Below are 15,894 nucleotides of genomic sequence, written 5' to 3' on the forward strand. Positions count from 1 at the left end.
CTAAAGAGAAATGGTTTGGTTTAGTTTTATATTGTTTAACGTCCTATTGAACGTTTAGCAGGGAATAACAACTACCATTTTGAAGGACTTCGGTATGTCCCGGCCAGGGGACAGAACCCATTTGCCAAGCAATGCGTTAGGAAATAAAAGGTAATTATATGACGGTGCCTTTATTAACGAAAGTAATGAATCATCATCTTGTAAAATTGGGTATAAGTGATTTGCTATTCGCTCTTTTTTGGTTTTGAAATAATTCATCAAATTGATTAAAATCCGGTATATGAACATACTGAATCCTCACTTAAAAAAGGTCACTGGCCTTGGTTAACTGGGCAATTCCCAAAAAACGATGCCCGATATGACTTTCGTTGACAAACCTTGAAACACTTATCAATCCAACCATTGCAAATGTTTTCTACCTCAGAAGAATGTGCAAGATTGAAAAAAAAAATCAAGATTGCGAAACAGTTGTTCGTATAAGTCATGGGCGGCTGTGCTACTCAGCATAGTTGTGTGGTGAATGGTTCTGTTTTCCGTGTAGACATGCAGTTTTCGTTCATAACAGCACATTCCATTGTATCAAAGGCGTCCATTTTAGATGCAAAGTATTTTATTCACACAAAAAGTGCACGATAGTGTTTAGTGCATATAGCAACATTACAAGGCACGGACAATATGTAGATAAGGTCTGAAGCTACAGCATACACAAGTCAAAGACTCCCCGCGAGCTCAAACAATCTCAAGTGAACCTAAACGCTGTAGAGCCAACCATAGTTACCGTCAATGCAAAAGGAAAAAAATATACAAGCCAGCATGTACTGTTAATGACTTCTCATGTGTACACCACTGGCATGAATGAAATCAAAATCGTCGGCGAAAGTCTGAGCGAAGGAATTTTATCAGAAATCTTCTACACATGTTCAGAACATCCCCGTAGTTGTCTTATGCCTCGTTCGGTTTCAATTACACGTACATGCACGTGTTTGATAAAGCAGTTAATTGCTCCTAGATCTGTCAGTGAAGGGGCGAGAAGAAAAATAAAACAGCTTTTGTATATATCGTCCTTACTACGTGTCTGAGATGCCAATCATTCTAAACGTTTTACATCTGTAGTTACCCACGTGCAATCTTATTAATATCAAACTCTTTCTAAACAAATAATGTTACAGCTTTGATTTTTCTTTCGTGTCTAATATGTGCGATGCTTCTTACCTCGGCTCCTTTATTTTGTATTCTGGCAACAGCTATATAAGGTCATGTAACGACGCTGCTTACCGTGTTATACATTGTACATAATCCGTTAAAGACTGAAAGCCGGTCTGCACTTGGGCCACTGTATAGAGACTACTCGTGTATAGAGCACTGTACGTCAAATATAAATTATCTTTAAAACGAGATTTAATTTCCGAGGAAGATTTATTAAATGACTATGACGGTTTTCATTTCAGCAAACGTTCAGTCTGGTTTAGGGATTGCTTTCTCCATAATACATAACTGAGACGCCGTATCGGTGACATTAACTGCGTTATTGTATCCAGGACGTTTCAATGTAGCGTTTGTGTTGACATCATAAATTTGTATTTGATTCTGCCTGCACAGCTTAATCCACCTACTAGTACCGTATATGGCAATATGACATAGTTGGTTTTGCGCCGGCCTTTTGACCGGAGGGTCTTGAGTTCGGATCCTTTAGACGGCGGATGTAGTAGGGGCCTTAAGCTTGAACAAAATACATTACCGTTGTCGCTTTATACTATGATCTGTGTTAGGCGTTTTGGTTATCTGCTGTAGTATCCAAGTGGAGATGTAAATGAGAATTCGGATTTTTAAAATAAGCAGAACATACGCACACGGCATGTGGAGGTACAAAAGAAATATGCTATGTAATCTTATGCTAAAGTATACATGCACCAATGATACTTGTAACTTGTTATGAATATTAACCTATTTGATGGAAGGATCTGTTTTCAAATACGTCGCTGGTTCTAAGCCTACGGCGGGAAGCCGCCAGGTACATGTACTGGTATTTCTCCGGATTCACCGGTTTTACTCAACCACCAATGCCTGAGACGTCCTTATATGACCATAGCTGTTAATAGGACGTAAAACACAAACACACCAAACCAAATTTGTTTTCAAAAACGTTTGCACGTTACTTATTGGCTGCTATGTATGTTTGAATTCTCCAGGTGGAAACTATGAAGTGGTAAAATTCAAAGATAAACTCTAATTTAGGTAAATATCCACGGTAAACTTTACGTGTAAATTTCAAAATTAAAGTTCAAAAAGCAAACTGTTACTATAAACTTCCAATTTAAATTTAAAAGTCCAAGTCCTAAACATGGAACCTGTCAACAAATTCAAAACATATCAATTAAGTAAAAATCAAACTCTTCTGTAATGCTTTGTCCATTTCATGATTCCATTTGTTAAATTTAATGTTATGATGTTAGACGAGCTGATATTTAAGTACGTATACTGGCGAAAGTTGTGCATTTAAAGTTTTTTTGTGGCTGGCCTTGATATCAATGTGACGACGCTTCGTAACGAAATGTCCCCACAAGTTCTGGATTGAGCCTGGTTTTGCTGTGTTTGTTGTAGTCGGCAAACGACGCAACTTTCCTCTTCTGTGTTCGTTTGTTGAGAAGAGAGCACTATGACAGGATAAAAAAAAAGATGGTTTGCTGAATGAGAGGACGGTAGCACAGCCGGTATAAATCACACCCGTTACTACAGCAGCTGTGGTGTAGTGTGCACGACATAGCATTATACGGAGAGGTGGGCGCGTGCAGTAGACGAGTTCACGTTTCTCCTTGTGGTCAAGGTCATTTCAGGCTTGTATGGTGAGCAGGTTTATCATTTGCAACAGTTTCAACATTTCTTCTTGTGTGTGTGTGTGGGTGTGTGGGTGGGTGTGTGTGGTAGGGGGGGGGGGGATATTTGAATATTTGAATATTAATGACGTGACTATTTTTTTTATTGGTAGCAGACATATTATAGACTCAGCGATTGGTTACATGCTGGAAATTCAATATATTGTGGCTGATTCCCGTTAGACGGCGCTTTGCTCACTCGACAGAAAGCTCTGAGAATGACAATCTTTACGGGAATGCCCAAAGCGAGTAATGTTGACCAGGTTTGTCAGACGTTTGGTGATGGTTGTCGTACAGTGCAAAGCGTTCACCAAAGTATGACACAACTTATTTAATAACTTAACATATTACGAACGCTACTTCATTACCTTATGTCCGTTGAGTTCTCCACTTAAAGAACTTGTAAGTGACAAAAGCAAAACAAAAGCTATTGATAACCTTATGAGGCGTTTTAAAGCTCTGAATTAATTAACGTTTTATACTTCGGCATTTATATCTGTAAAATGAGTAACATGTTTGACCCACTCAATTAAGTTTATCTTTCTATTTTAGATCCTCCTGGAATTCCTCTTACCAGTCAGACTCAGCACCACCCTGTCCTGTAAGATATGCCCCGGACAACGGACGAACACGATACAGCACGTGAGAAAGGCTCTCGATCTCCAAGGTAAGCAAACGTCATACTTCCGGTATGTAACTTCCGGTATGGACCTATACGATATCCAGTGCTGAAACCAATTGGACATCTTCGGAATTTCCCATAAGTGCAGAAAACACCTTGGATATACTGGATGTTCAAATAATAAAGAGAGGCGGATTTTTGTAATATGACTCAGGCATGGCCTGGAGAGAGCGAAGCTCGTACATTTGTTTCGATAGTATAGTATAATATTTGAATCATAACATTACCCATTTTCAAACATACAAAATGTACCTGTATTTTTTTTTTTATATAATATACTTGAATCTGTTGCTGGGCAAAATCATTCATTTTGAAAACAGGCATTGCCTGAAACGAATACAGCGTCTAAATGTTGTTTTTTGTGTCGCCTGCGAAAAGCTGGTGACACATATAGGTATTGCTATGTCGGCGTCGGCGTCGTCGGTGTCGGCGGCGTCGTCCGCACAGAGGTTTTCGTGCGATAACTTGAGTTTTCTTGGGCCGATCAAACTCAAACTTCATGCAATGCTTAGCATACTTACATTTTCAAGAAAAATATTATGGATACCAATGAGGCGATACTGGTCTTGCTTATGGACACCATATTGTATCTATTTCTTCGTAATCTCCCAGCTTCCTGCGCATGCGACACATCCACTTCCGTGGAGTTCTTGTTTCAATCTTATTTTCTAAATAAAATTATTTAAAATATTATCTATTTATTCGTTTTATAGTGATAAAGTAATTAATGTAAAATTAATAATAAGTAAAGAAAAGCATTCGAATGAATTATGCAGTTCAAGAGAAAACGCAAATGCATTTGGTACTACTGTTGCATTTAATTCCCCTGTCTATGGCCTCAGCGTAATGTTGGCGGAAAGAGTGAGGACCAGTAGAGGGACTTCATATTTGAAGATGTATTTGTTTATCAAATATAACTTTAATAAAAGTTAAGTATATTGGTGATTAAATTCCAATTTTATTTTCCGACATGATATACTTTGCCTGATCCCTCTTAATCGTGTAAAAAGAGAATCACAATAGCCCAAACATATCCGGATATCCGTCTGGTTTGGTAGTTACTATATACTTCCGGTTTGGGTGGAGAGAATAAAAGACTGAAAATTTGAAAGAAGCTTCAGTTTCTATAATTTTTAATTTCATGAATTAACATAACCACAGAAAAAAATATCAAATAAAGAGATATGTTTGAGAATGTGTAGCGAAGCTAAACAGCATTGTAAAAATAGGACCGCGGTAACTCTATACTAACTACTTCCGTGACAAAGGATTTTGGAAGCATAGCATTTCGACGTTACCATGACTTCAATTGTTCTTACATGTTACCGGAAAAGAGCTTCGCTTCTTGTTCCGAAGAGCTGCGCTCTTATAAAACTGCAATATACACAGAAGATCACTTCGGTATTCAGTTTTTATTTAAAGAGAACCATCTGGAAGTGATGAAAGGTGAGTGGAAGTGGATGCACGCTATCACCATTAGACTGCACTGACATACCTACCACATATTTCTTTATCTTGATCATTTTCCTTGCGATGATACAGAAATGACAAATTTCAGCACTGACCCTGTATTGTAAAAAAAGGTCCATAACTTCTGTTGCATTTGGCTTTGAAAAATGATATTATCTCTTCTCTGATCTGATTTAATGCAAAAATACTATGTCTGGAGTTTGCTTCATTTTTGTTGTTGTCTAATTAATCAATAAAATAATCGATCATGTGTACTTAAAATAGCATTCAATAATGTTACCGTTTAAATAGGCATATCGTTTTCAATGTGATGTGACGTATATGACTTTAACTTGAAATGGCGAACAGTTTAAACAAAACTGACCTTATCCTTTAACCGAAAATATGTGTTTATGTCCTTGGATAACTATCGGCTAGTGTAGTCTACCCTGCTACACAAATGGGTTCACTGAGTCATGTTTTTATTCGTGTTGTCATATATATTGTGTAGTGTATAGTGAGTGTTTTGATGTTTGTCCTTACCGTTTTGGTTTGTTTGTTTGTTGTTGTTCCATTTACAACACTTTGTCGACCATTTATTGGCCCTTGGGACCTTTCCTCTGTAGATGAACCATAAGCCATGTTATAGAAATAACGATCACATGATGTGCTATTTCTTGATGACTGTATTTGCGTTAAATTAACTTCTATACATTTGTGAATATTTTGTATCTTCATTTCGGTAGATCGTTAAGCATGAGACAATGTACGTACCGTCTTCATGTTGTATGGTCACGTGACCGGAAATATATAATTCAGTGACATTAAATGAAGAATATCGTTCGCATTATACACATGACCTTAATTTAAGTTTAATAATGTTCATTATAAATCTAGTCAATGTTCATAAATTGCTCTACGCACATAACTTATTTTGAACTTGGAAATTGGTCAATTTCATTTTAAGAAGTACTAAGCAGTCTATATGGTACACTGTACATGACGTTTCCATAGTAATAGCTTTATACAGTCGTTTGATTGATTGCTATTTTGGTCACTTTTCGTCTTAACATCGGACCAGTTTGATTCTCTGAAGGTTTTAGATAAAGCCATTGTCATTTCAGTCAATTTCATATCTTCGGATGCACTGGATTGTGAAAAGATTCATTTAGCACAACCAATAAGTGTATATACAGCCCAATTGCATTACTCAGCCCCGTCTAACATCCCTATCTATGTAATCGCCCTGCTCGACTACAGGTTATAACCTGGTTATATTGGTAACCACTGTGGTTAAGCTAGAGTATATCACTGTTAAAAAAACCAGAAGTTAACGGACATGTACTTACCTCCAAATCTACTTTTATCACTTGTAATGTAAAAAACAACAACATATACACGGTTGTGTCTCAATGCACATAATTATTTGAGTTCGAATATGCCTTTAAACGATTGTCATCCATTTCACAAAAAAATACGATAACATAAATATTATAATCTAACGTTATGTGCATGTCTTTGAAAAGAACATCGCGGGACTTGTGTTACAGCTATATTTGGACCTTAGCTAAGGTGTTCCGCGTAGTTCTTCACGATTTAGATTAACAAGCTCTCAGGTCCTGTGGATTTTTTGTCCGAGTCTCCATGCGAATTGACATGAAAATAAAAATGTAAATCCCCGTTACAGAAATCCGATTATTTTCGTATTCATTGTACAGTAATGTTAGTATCTTGTCGTGGTGAACTTGCTGTACATTCTTGACGTATACACACAGGCACGTGTACCCATCTGTTTGTACTAACAATGACGCAGTTCGCTGACTATCGAGTGTGACTGTAAATATATACAGTAATGGACGCTATGATGTGCTTGGCTTCGTCCGCTGCCAAACATTCCTCCGATCTAGAGTAAATGTGTGTCAATGTCACTTTATAAATAGATCAGTAAAAAGTAAACATTGTTTATACCTGATACTTGGTTTCTCTTGAAAGTGACTTTGTGTCCCTCATCTGTAAACAATTTATCAGATGGGTAACTTGATCGAAGGGGTTTTCAGCTCTGAGACATTCCTCGATACGCCAGGGTTTTACTCTCACCTATGCTCTCTGTTCCCCTGGAATCTGTCACGACAAAATCGAATGCTCAGTATTCACCACCTTGTTGATGAGACGAGAAGACTAGTTTGACCTTTTTATATACATATAATCTTGCGGCGGCGTGACGGTAAAATTGACTGTCTTTGAAGGCGGGTGTCGTTCCTCTGTAATCTTCAAGGGACAAGTATCAGCCTAGCGATTGGTCAGGTTTTTTTGGCCTGAGACCAATAAAATAGCTAGCCGCTTGTCTTAAGTATTGCTATGACATATTCCAGGGGTGCAGTGAACATAAGTTAGCATAACCCCTGGAGTATCGGGGATGGCTAGAGACACGTGCCATTTCAAGAAAGCAATCTTACAGAAATTATCAGGTTTACTGACACTGTGTGAAGTTATAAAGAGGGTTCGTTTTAGTACTGTATATAACTATTACTGTTTAAGTTACCTTTGCATTGACCATGTATCTCATATCGTGACATGTTCATGGGTACGTTTTTCCGCGGTTCGAGGCTATTTAAAAAAAAGTGAAGCCCTTGTAAATTTACTATGTACTTATTTTCGTGGTTCTGTAGCAAGATCGAACACCACTAATACTCATAAACATCAAATTTCATACCATTCAGTGGAAAGGGAATGTCTTTGGGGATAGTTGGTTTTGTCAGAATGTCTTAGGGACAGTCGTTTTTGTCAGAATGTCTTAGAGACAGTCATTTTTGTCAGAATGTCTTGGGGACAGTCGTTTTTGTCAGAATGTCTTAGGGACAGTCATTTTTGTCAGAATGTCCCCAAGACATTCCGACAAAACCAACTGTCCCCAAATCATTTCTGTACACATGGACAGAGGGACGCTATAGCCTTTAGTTGATTATTGTATGATTACCGAGTGATACTCTTTGTTGTACCTTTCGACCAACGGTATGGCAATACAAGTAGCCGGTGTTTATTTGGCCATAGCAGTAACAGAGACTATGTGGAAAGAGAATGAATATACTGCATTTGGACATGTATAAAGGCGCTGTGACGTCAGATTTTCATATTTATAACAAAATGTAACATTTCAATTTCACGCGCTATGATCTTATTTTTTCTTTAAATATAACAAATTCTGATGGTTGACTACTTGGTCAAGCCCCAAACAGTAAATTCTTGCTCACGATAGCAATAAATGCGTAACTGTGACTATAAACGGGAGACCAATGGTCGAATATATACATGTAAAAGCTTATACTCAGTATGTAAGTATGAGAAACTTCAAGCAACCACAATGTTATGGAACATAATGTCTTGATTTTGGTTTGTAGAAGTGGAGACAACTCTTACATTGTTAGTCTGTCGTTATTATCTCCCCTTACTTTGTGGCATCTCTTGTACAGGTGATCTTAGTTGAAGGGCCGACTAGTTTCTAGGTGCTCTAGTTTTATCAGCAGAATGAGTTGTTAATACATTTGTTCAAAATTAAATGTGTCTGTGTGTGTTTGTCATCTTCCCACAATCCAGGTGAATCATGTATGTATACGTTTATATGCAAATGTCTTACCATAATCTTGTAAGGTTAATTTTAAGCCCCTTCGTGTATCCTAATCCGGATTATTGTTTAGAAATTAACCATACAAGGAAAGCAATCCGGTTATTTAATTATATCTGAACAGTCGTTGACAGCACCATGGCGCAGAATAAGTGTGGAGATTTAATTCAAGAAGATACATTCTTTGAAAGGTGACGTATCATGATTTATATTTTTCGTCTGTTTCAGTCTGAACAGTTGTCTGTATTTTATCCGTCCGTCTGTCCTTCCGTCTATATCATTCATTTGTGGATCTAAGTGTTACGTCAATTTACGTCAGGTGTCCATGACTTGCTATGCACTACTCCCTATACAAGACAAATTGCTGAAAATATTTCTCAACGATGTTTGAGTTACTTCCCTTTGGATACAACGTCTACAAAATGCATTGTTACAACGCACTTAGTACGGTTGCAGATGTTATACTATTTTATCATTGATTACGGCAAATGACCGAAGGTTCGTCCAACCTAAAACAAAATCGTTAGCCACCTTTCTGAAAGTTCCTGTCCCACCTTATAGGATGTTCTATCTCATCTTACCGAATGTCCTTGTGTATCAGTGTAATGTCCTATCTCTCCGTAATAAATGCCCTACCTAGCCTTACTGAATTATCTGTTCTACCTTGTCGAAAATCACACCCCACCTTATCGAATGTCCTATATATTAATAACCTTACCTAATGTCCCATCCCACCTTATCAAGTGTCCTATATGTATTTATAACCTTACCAAATGTCCCATCCCACCTTATCGAATGTCCTATATTTACCTTACCGAATGTCCTATCCCACCTTATCGAATGTCCTACATATTTACCTTACCGAATGTCCAATCCCACCTTATCGAATGTCCTATATTTACCTGACCGATTGTCCCATCCCACCTTATCGAATGTCCTACATATTTACCTTACCGAATGTCCCATCCCACCTTATCGAATGTCCTATATTTACCTGACCGATTGTCCCATCCCACCTTATCGAATGTCCTATATTTACCTTACCGAATGTCCCATCCCACCTTATCGAATGTCCTTCATATTAATAATCTTACCGAATGTTCCATCCCACCTTATCGAATGTCCTACATATTAATAATCTTACAGAATGTCCCATCCCACCTTATCGAATACGCTATAGTTACCTTACCATCCTTACCGTCGAATGCCCTAATCGACCTCATCGAATGTCCTAACCAACTTCATCGAATGCCTTATTCTTCATTACCGAATATCCTATCTCACCTTACCGATTTTTTGATACCAAATCCAGATTCCAGAGCACATCCTTGGAATCGTTAAAGAATAGTTCTCGGGTTGACCAAGACCAATTCAGTCGACATCCCCTATGGTTCCATGGAGAAGCACAAGGGAAGTTAACGTCAGTATAGATACCGTAATACCGTATTCATATAAGCTACAAACTTGTTCATGGGCAATCATACCTTGCAATGTGTGGTTTATTTTTTAGGACGTTCACCAAATATACTTTATTTTATCTCAAGACTCCATAGGTGTCGTGGCGTTATCTCCCTTACTGGTCGACGAGGATCGGCACAGGGGAACTGACATCATTCACGAGTACACAAAGTGGTTCTCTTTAAAAATCAAGTATCAAATATCCGCTCCCTGGCATGATCATCCCTTAACGTCTGTCCCCCTCGCAGAAGGGACCCCTCCCTTCTCTGAATGAGTACCTAAGAGGAGACGCCCCCTCCATGACTTTCGTAGCTTAGACTACTAATATGGCCTCCTCTACTTTCCGCACTGGCAGTCAAAAGTTGATTTTATTCGGATACTCTCAGAACCCGTGATATACGATATGTATTCTTAAGTCCCGACACGCCGTCTGTTGGAGCGCGATAGAGTGCCAAGGACGTCTGATATATTTAGACATCACCATCGCCTTGAATTTTCAGTACGTGCTATGCGAACTATGCAAAATCTATTTCGGGACTTTGAATATTTGAAAATTAAATTAGTTTGTTCAATAAGTTTGGCATTCCACTGCTCTTCCAACTTTACACCTGATTTATTATCCTGTCGACACTCAGAAAATGAGTCAAAGTAATTGAAATGCACTGTTTAATTAACGAATTTCCCTGTCTCACTTAAAATTCCAGCGGTATAAGTGTTATGTCATCGTTTCAGCGTTTCTTGTTTGATACAACGTGCTCTAGTGAACGAATTGTGAATAACAGCTGCCTTTTTAAGGTGATACGGCGGCTACGGGAGTTATGCCTGTGATTTGTGTGAGGGTTGTTTCTCTTCATTTTATTCATAATTATAAGAGCGGTATTTAATTGATATAGTATTCTAATTTTGATTTTATTGACCATTTATTGGCCCTAATAACCTCTCCTGTTTTATATGATTACTTGCCGTTAAGCACGTAATAATAATCGATATATAATTCAAATCTGAGTGTTAATATTGTTTTTTTTATTTTTGTGTAAATTTCATTCCCTGAAGATTGAGGAGAAGGAATGCCCTTCCCCATCCCACAAATTAGTCATATGTTGTGACAAATGTGGCCGCCTGTTTTTAATATCATTTTTCTGAATATTGTTTAAGAGGCATGTCGAAATCCAAATTGATCTGATGCATCCATTGCAATACTTCGGATATGTCAAACACTATTTCTTACCACGTTTACTTTTTTTGATTTTATAGCATTATAGTCTCCTGGTACATCAATGTTTACCCATTTATGATACTTTTTAAATTTGTCGTCGATAAATAAACTTTAACATCTCCTCATAAAAATTTCTTTCCGAAAGGAGAAACATTTTACGGTAAGGTAGCATGTATCCTTAAATCTCCATGTAAGGTAGTATGATTATGTCCTCATTATAAAGATTTCTTTGTTTGAAGGATGTACCAATATATTCATTCACCAGAAGCATGCTATTTTTTCCAGGGAAAGGGCTTGACCAGGGCGATTTGAGCGCGAGGGATTATAAGATGTTTTTTTAGAATAGGGGAAAACTTGAGCGCGAGACGGAACATAATGGTTTAATTATATTTTTAAGTGTAATGAAAAATCAAGCCAATAAATAAACTGCTATAGGGAAGAACAGAAGTATTGTATTAAATGTTTGTTACTGATTAACCAATAGGTATTTTTTAGTACGCAATTTGTATCAATTCTGTTACTCCCGTTAAAACCATAGCTTGCTCTTTTACGAGTCAATTAGAATCATTTATCAGGTAAACATGGATAAAAGTAAGTTGTTTCAGATGTAAACATTCTTTTATCATATCAATATTTGGAAGGTTCATTATCAAACGATGCTTACTTTAATGAAATTTATGAGGAACTTCCCCGAATAGTTGAGAAATTTTCGTATTTTATGTGATAAGCATCAATTAGGTATAGACTGAATCATGTCTGTACTTTTAAGCGGAAAACAACGACAAATTGGCTCAAAGAACGAACATAAAATCTATATATAAAGGTACTGTGCTGTTAATATTAAAAAAAATAGTTTGCCTTTCTTGCACTCGAATTGAAAAGTACTGCTATATCTGCAAACATTAAAAAAGGAAATGTCGATGTATTTCTTTTCTTAAAATCTGTTCCTCTTTAAATGTAACGCGTAGTCTAACTTCAAACGAAATATTTGCGGTAAGAAAATTTGGAAATGGAAAAAAATGATAAGTTTAATTTCACAGAATACAATTAAAAGCCTGGTGTAAGCTGTCAATGCTGTATCATGGTTGGGCCAGGTATTGATAAGTATGTAGGTAATGCGGCTATACCTAAACATTCTGATGAGACAGATCTTGTAAATAGCACTTTAATGCATACGCGAAAAAATTAAGACATGGAATAAAATGTTAAGTTCTTCTTGTTGTCTGTGGCAGTTTGTTGGGAAGAAATTTCAGAACTTAAGATAATTTCAACATTAAACTTTCCCGACTTTCTCGACTTTGGCGCCGGACACAAAGCGAGCCTTTGGCCGGAAGCCAAACAGCACCAGTAACAGGTGCGCTAGTTGTCATTGCACTTGTTCCCCGAAGGTGGCGCTGGGCGTTAAGGGAGAAAATGGACAAAACATGCATCTTAACGCATGTAGTTGATCCGTATTTTGTATAGAATATCGTGCGTGTAGCGATAATGTACTGCTAGACCCCGGGTTAGATGATATAAATTGACGTGCAACTGCTGGTTCGTGTTTCGTCTGTTCTCCGACGTACATTTGTAATGGTGGAAATGGCGGAATTTTTATGAAAACAAAAAATAAATGCGAGACGGTTTTACTTCAAATTGATATTGTAACGATGAGTTAGGCATATATGTTTTATGAGTTTGTACTTAATTTTTTCAAGTAATGAGACTGATAAGTAAGTAATGAAGTTATTCATAAACGTTTTGATTAGAAAGATTTTGTACGTAATCAGAACTTGAACGACATAGAAAAAACACGTACTCAAATGAATTTTTTAAAAACTGACAATGAAAAATTTAAATATGGTAATTTGAAATTATTTTACGTGAATCAATATTGAGACGACTAACTAAACGTTTTAGGCTCATATGAGGATTTATGCATTTGAAGTGATACATGTGTTCCTTTGGAAACTGGTATGGCCGTCAGGCTCCTCATTGACCACGTGTGTTGGTTGTTGTGTTAAGTTGATAGCTTTTATGACAGATTTGTCATCCCAATAATGACTACATTGAATGCAATTATGTTCCCGCATCGGAGGTACAGCTATCCTGTAGTTATCACGCTGTCCGTCTGTCCATTTGTCCGTATATGATTTTTCCAGAGGACATAATTGTGGCATGGTGTTCCATGATGTGTAGATGCGCATATATTTGTTGCGTTAACTTCACAAGGTCTAAATCAAGGTCAGTGTTACTAAAGATAGAACAAGGGTACAAACTGCCATACATATATATATATTGTTTACCCTATCTCAACCGTCAGTTTTTCTGTTGGTAATTAATGAATACGTAACGTTAATATTGACATTTTACCCGGATCCCGTAGTTCAAGATGACCACCGTTTATCGTTTCTGATTGGCCAAGACCTATACAGCTACTCATTCCTTCTGTTGGTAAGAATTTGTTCTCACTTGATTGTAATTGACACTTGACTGCCGCCATGATTTCTGATTAGTTGAGACCGTTGGGTCTATAACTTTCGGTTTACTGATCTGATTTTGCTCATACTTGGTAGTAAATGTTAGATAGCATACATGTGTAAAGCTGTACTACTCTCATCCCCGAATCAGACCTGATTGCTGCCGGGGCTTTTACTTGGTGCTTATTGGGAGATTAGGTGATCCGGGTCTTGTTAACTTATCTATGTGGCCGAGTAAAAGGCTGATACATGTATATGGTTTCAAATCATGACAAAGTCTTATAGATTTTATTGGCATTATATTAAAGAGTTCTGTAGTGAAAGTTTTGACGTCGGTAATATTCTAAATTAACGTCTTTAAAGGACGATTATTTGGCAAAGTTTCATGATTTAGTGACGTCAATATTACATTTCATACGTATGTCATGTCGGGCTATTTCAAGATCTACCATCGCGATACTGGCGAAATGAATTAATTGTACATCATATTATAGAACACAACCGTATGATAAACTTCAAAAAATGTGAATCAGCTTAATAAAACTTACACACGATTGGGTAAATAAACATGACAACCATTTATTTCCGCTTTGAAGTTAATGTCCCATGATGCATTTGATGAGTCCATTAATGGCGATACTGTGTCTGGACAGCTGTGACCATAGAACACGTGTGTCAATTGAATTCTTAGCATTTGGATTTGGCATTTCTTTGTTTTTGATTATGCTTCATTCATGGTATACACGATACCGACAGGGTTGTCCAGAATGTGCATTTGTCAGTCGATTGAGTTTTTGAAATGCTATACGATAGGATTAGCTATGGTTCAAAGAATATAACAAAGTAACTACGTTCTCAATAAACAGCATGCATGTGAATGATTGTAAAGACATATGACTTATTTTCAAATCAGATTTTTGTAAAATGTTGAATATTTTGTCGAAAATATATAGTAACTTTCGCAATTGTCATTTCAATAACTAGAAAAACTGCTTTTGTGTCCCATGCCGAAAGAAATAATAAAACACCCAGTGACCCACCGTTTCAGGACATTTAGGTTGTGAGAAATAAGCATTGTTCGAGTTTATCATTAGTGCATTGCTAAGACAACTGGTTGTTTAGATGATGTGCTACACCGTCTGTTCCATCTATTCATCAGCCTACTACATTCTTCTGTTCCAACCATAGATCTCCGTGGACTGGTCAACAGGTGCAATGACTAGTTGGTGCTTAAAACATGCTTCTCAGTAACGGTTCGGGAATTATATGTTATCGCTGTTTGTTTAGATCAGAGATTTGAACGTAGGGCTGGTTCGCAAAGAGCATGTGATGTTTCAATTATCTAAACTCCAGCACACGCCTTAAGGCGGACCCTTATATCTTGATTAACTATATTTCAAATACCCAAGTCACTTCATATACATGTAACAGGGATGTTCAATTTCACTTTCTGAGTAAAATGCCTTGTGAATATATATGAATAATTTAAACTGGCTTAACAATTTACGTTATCAGCCCATAACGCAAAAAAAATGACGTCGCCGTTTGTAACGTCGCTTTTGATTCGTTGATACAGCGGCTAAATAATTTCTTAGAGAAAAGAGTCCATCAATAAAGTGGATTTCCAAAGGGATTGTGTATAGTAGATTAAATTATAAAGATTAACTTGAATATATTTTTTATGTTATGGAGCTATAACACAAAAACCGGAATGTACTCTCATCATAATATCTCCGTAACATAAAAAGTATATTCAAGTTAATCCTGAAATAACTCTACTAGCCCAACATATAAACATATACATGTATTTTCATATAGTAATTGAAAAATTCATAAGCACTGATATAAATCTACCAGCCCTGGGAGTCGGGCTATAGTGGACTTGTACGCCCTATTGTAGTTTTGTAGGAAAATAAGCGTTGTGATTCCTTCTCGCTTTTTGATCGTACGTAGTGATTTTACATCATCTGCAGGATCAGGAATGCAATTTTCTGGTATTGAGGAGAACATGATCATTTTTGGCGTCTTTGTAATTCTTCTCATTTAATCTGTTTATGTTTCAGTTGCTTATCATTTTCAACCCATTTTTTTCTCCAAATATGTCCCTTATTTTATGTCTGTTTTTCAAGGAAGAT

At 37.0% G+C, this 15,894-nt stretch overlaps 1 protein-coding gene across 10 annotated transcripts in view; it reads left to right on the forward strand.

Moving 5' to 3' along the window:
- LOC110449604 (tripartite motif-containing protein 2-like) overlaps positions 1-15,894 on the forward strand; it is a 65,894-nt gene that overhangs the window by 10,368 nt on the left and 39,632 nt on the right. For 6 of the 10 annotated variants that reach the window (XM_021496558.1, XM_021496568.1, XM_021496570.1 and 3 more), the window contains exon 2: positions 3,426-3,540. In XM_021496558.1, coding sequence (XP_021352233.1) covers positions 3,482-3,540 — 59 coding nt within the window. In that variant the 5' untranslated portion in view covers positions 3,426-3,481. Of the gene's footprint in view, positions 1-2,825; positions 2,844-2,986; positions 3,137-3,425; positions 3,541-15,894 lie in introns of those variants that run through there. The other 4 variants (XM_021496560.1, XM_021496559.1, XM_021496562.1 and 1 more) reach the window with 4 other exon arrangements.

Source organism: Mizuhopecten yessoensis, unplaced genomic scaffold (genome assembly GCF_002113885.1).
Source record: "Mizuhopecten yessoensis strain PY_sf001 unplaced genomic scaffold, ASM211388v2 scaffold4701, whole genome shotgun sequence".
In the NCBI taxonomy this organism is placed as follows: domain Eukaryota; kingdom Metazoa; phylum Mollusca; class Bivalvia; order Pectinida; family Pectinidae; genus Mizuhopecten; species Mizuhopecten yessoensis.